Raw genomic sequence first — 2,596 nt, 5'->3', positions numbered from 1 at the left:
GGTACTGGCGCTGCCTCTATCATCTCACTAGGGTTCAAGGGGGCCCCTACGGGGGCCCCTATGGGGGCCCTCGAGGGTACAGCCATCTCCCTCTGGCAAGGGGGCCCCCCAAGGAGCCATGATGACGTAGGCTGCTGGCTGAACCTGCTGCTGCTGCAGCAGATCTTCCTGCTGCAGCAGCTGCTGCTGCTGTAGCAGAAGCTGCTGCTGCTGCAGCTCCTGCTGCTGCAGCAGAATGTATTGCATGCCTGAGGCTTCTGTTGGAGCTGCTTCTTTGCTGCTGAGTTCCGCTACCACAGCAGGCAGAGATCTGCTGCTGCTGCCACCAGATCTTGCTCCCCGAGAGAAGCAGCAGCTGGGAAGCTGCTGCTGCTGCTGCTGCTGCTCCTGCTGCTGCTCCTGCTCTTGCTGCTGCTGCTGCTGCTGCTGCTGCTGCTCAGGGTTCAGATTGAATGTGGTGAGGAAATTTTCTGAATTTGCAGTCAACGATAAGCGGCTGCTGCCGGCGCTGATGAGACGCTGCTGCTGCTCCTGCTGCTGCTGCTGCTGCTCCTGCTGCTGCTGCTCCTCTTCCTGCTGCTGCTCCTCTTCCTGCTGCTGCTGCTGCTCATTCTGGCAGCAGGAAGAACCCAGACAGGAGGCCTTCATGGTGAGCCAGCAGGTGACCTGTCTCGCTGCTTCAGCTTGTCTTGCTGCAGTATCCTCGGGTGTATGGACAGGGCAGCAGCTGCTGCTGCTGCTGCAGCAGCAGCTGCTGCTGCTTTCAAGCAGCAGATCTGCTTCCTGTATTTCGCTCTCTTTCCTCCTGTTTGCCTCTTGCTCTTGCTGCTCCTGAAATGCTGCTGCTGCTGCTGCTGCTGCTGCTTCTGCTGCTGCTGCTGCTGCTGCTGCTTCTGCTTCGGCTTCTGCTGCTGCTGCTGCTGCTGCTGCTTCCGCTTCTGCTTCTGCTGCTGCTGCTGCTTCTGCTTGAGCTGTCTCTTCAGCAGCAGCCCTTGAGGTCGCTCTGCTGCCTTCTGCTGCTGCTGCTTCTGCTGCTGCTGCTTCTGCTGCTGCCTCCGCCTCAGCCTCTGCGGCAGCAGCAGCTGCTGCTTCTTCTGCTGCTGCTTTTGCAGCAGCAGCTGCTGCGAGTTCGCGTCTTGCTGCTACCTTTGCTGCTGCTCTTGCTGCAGTCTCAAGCGCCCGTGAGGAGACGCCGCTGCCCCCCAATACTGACCGTTCAGAACATGAGGGAGACAGCAGCACTTGCTGCTGCTGCTGCTGCTGCTGCTGCTGCTGCTGCATGAGCTGAAGACGCAGCTGAAGCTCTTGCTCCATTTGGCTCAATTGGCGGTATTTTTCTCTTTGCTGCTGCTGCTGCATGCTGAGTTGCTGCAGCTGCAGCCCCCTCTGCTGTTCCGCTTCCCCTTCCTGCAGCAGCAGCTGCTGCAGCTGCTGCTGCTGCAGCGATGGCTTGTGCTGAAAGTTGATAGTAACTGCAGTCTGCTGCGAGTCCTGTGAGGCCTCTCTGAGGAGGTTGCATGCAGAGGGCGCGCAGTAGCTGCTGTGCTGCTGCTGCTGCTGCAGCAGCAGCAGTTCTTGCTGCTGCCGTTGCTGCCTGAGGATTGCTGTTTGTTGCAGTGTATGTACAGGTGGATGGAAAGCAACAAGCCTTCGTTTTTCTTTGTCTTTTCTTATTTGTGTCTGCAGCAGCACGAAACGAATTGCTGCTGCTCCGTCGCTGCGGGGTGTTGCTGTTGGGCTGCTGCTGGGAGACAGCCANGCACGAAACGAATTGCTGCTGCTCCGTCGCTGCGGGGTGTTGCTGTTGGGCTGCTGCTGGGAGACAGCCACGGCTCTGCTGCAGCAGCAGCAGCAGCAGCAACAACCTTCTCCTTCTTTGCTCTCAATACTCGCAGCTTGATAGGTACAAACGGAATGCTGCTGCTGCTGCTTAGTGCTGCTGGCGGCATCTTCTGGGGGCGCCGCACTTCACACGCTCGCACTGTTGCTGCTGCTTCTGCTGCTGCTGCTGCTGCTGCTGCTTCTTCTGTTGCTTCTGCTGCTGCTGCTCCTGTCTCTGCTGCTGCTGCTGCTGTCTCCTCAGCTTCAGCCTCTCTTGGCGTTGCTGCTGCTGCAGCAGCAGCAACAGGCCATCTGCTGAACCAGGCAGCAACGCCGCTCAGCAGCCCACCCTTCTGTTCCTCTTGCTGCTGCTGCTGCTGTTCTTCCTGCTGCTGCTGCTCCTGCTGCTGCTCTTCCTGCTGCTGTATCTGCTGCACATCTTGCTGCAGCTGGGATTGTTGCTGCTGCAGTTCTATCTGCTGCAGTTCTTGCTGCTGCAGTTCGTGTTGCTGCGGCTGCGACTGCTGGTGCAGCAGTTGCTGCTGGTCTTGTCCCTGCTGTTCTTCGTGCTGCTGCTGCTGCTGCTGCTGCTGCCAGGAGCAGGAGGGGCAGCAAGCACAGAGAGCAACAGAAGGCTGCTGCAGCGCCGACTGAACTGCTGTTTGCTGCTCCTCTGTGGATGTGCTGCAGCAGATGCAGTACACCGGGCTGGGAAGATAAGAAGAAGAATAAACCCTGCTGCACCCTTGCATGCTGCTGCTGCTGCTGCTGCTGC

At 58.9% G+C, this 2,596-nt stretch overlaps 1 protein-coding gene across 1 annotated transcript; it reads right to left on the bottom strand.

Annotated features, from left to right (window-relative positions):
- Window positions 1-27: 27 nt before the first annotated feature.
- EMH_0086190 (uncharacterized protein) lies at window positions 28-2,573 on the bottom strand (the record flags this gene model as incomplete). Its single annotated transcript, XM_013501003.1, is given in 3 exon segments — window positions 28-1,504; window positions 1,693-1,758; window positions 1,762-2,573. Coding segments are annotated over 3 exon segments (2,355 nt in total).
- Window positions 2,574-2,596: the final 23 nt, after the last annotated feature.

Source organism: Eimeria mitis, genomic scaffold (genome assembly GCF_000499745.2).
Source record: "Eimeria mitis Houghton genomic scaffold, Emh_scaff6142, whole genome shotgun sequence".
NCBI lineage: Eukaryota > Apicomplexa > Conoidasida > Eucoccidiorida > Eimeriidae > Eimeria > Eimeria mitis.
The sequence above is the reverse complement of the archived record's forward strand: the minus strand, read 5'-3'. Positions and strand labels throughout refer to the sequence as shown.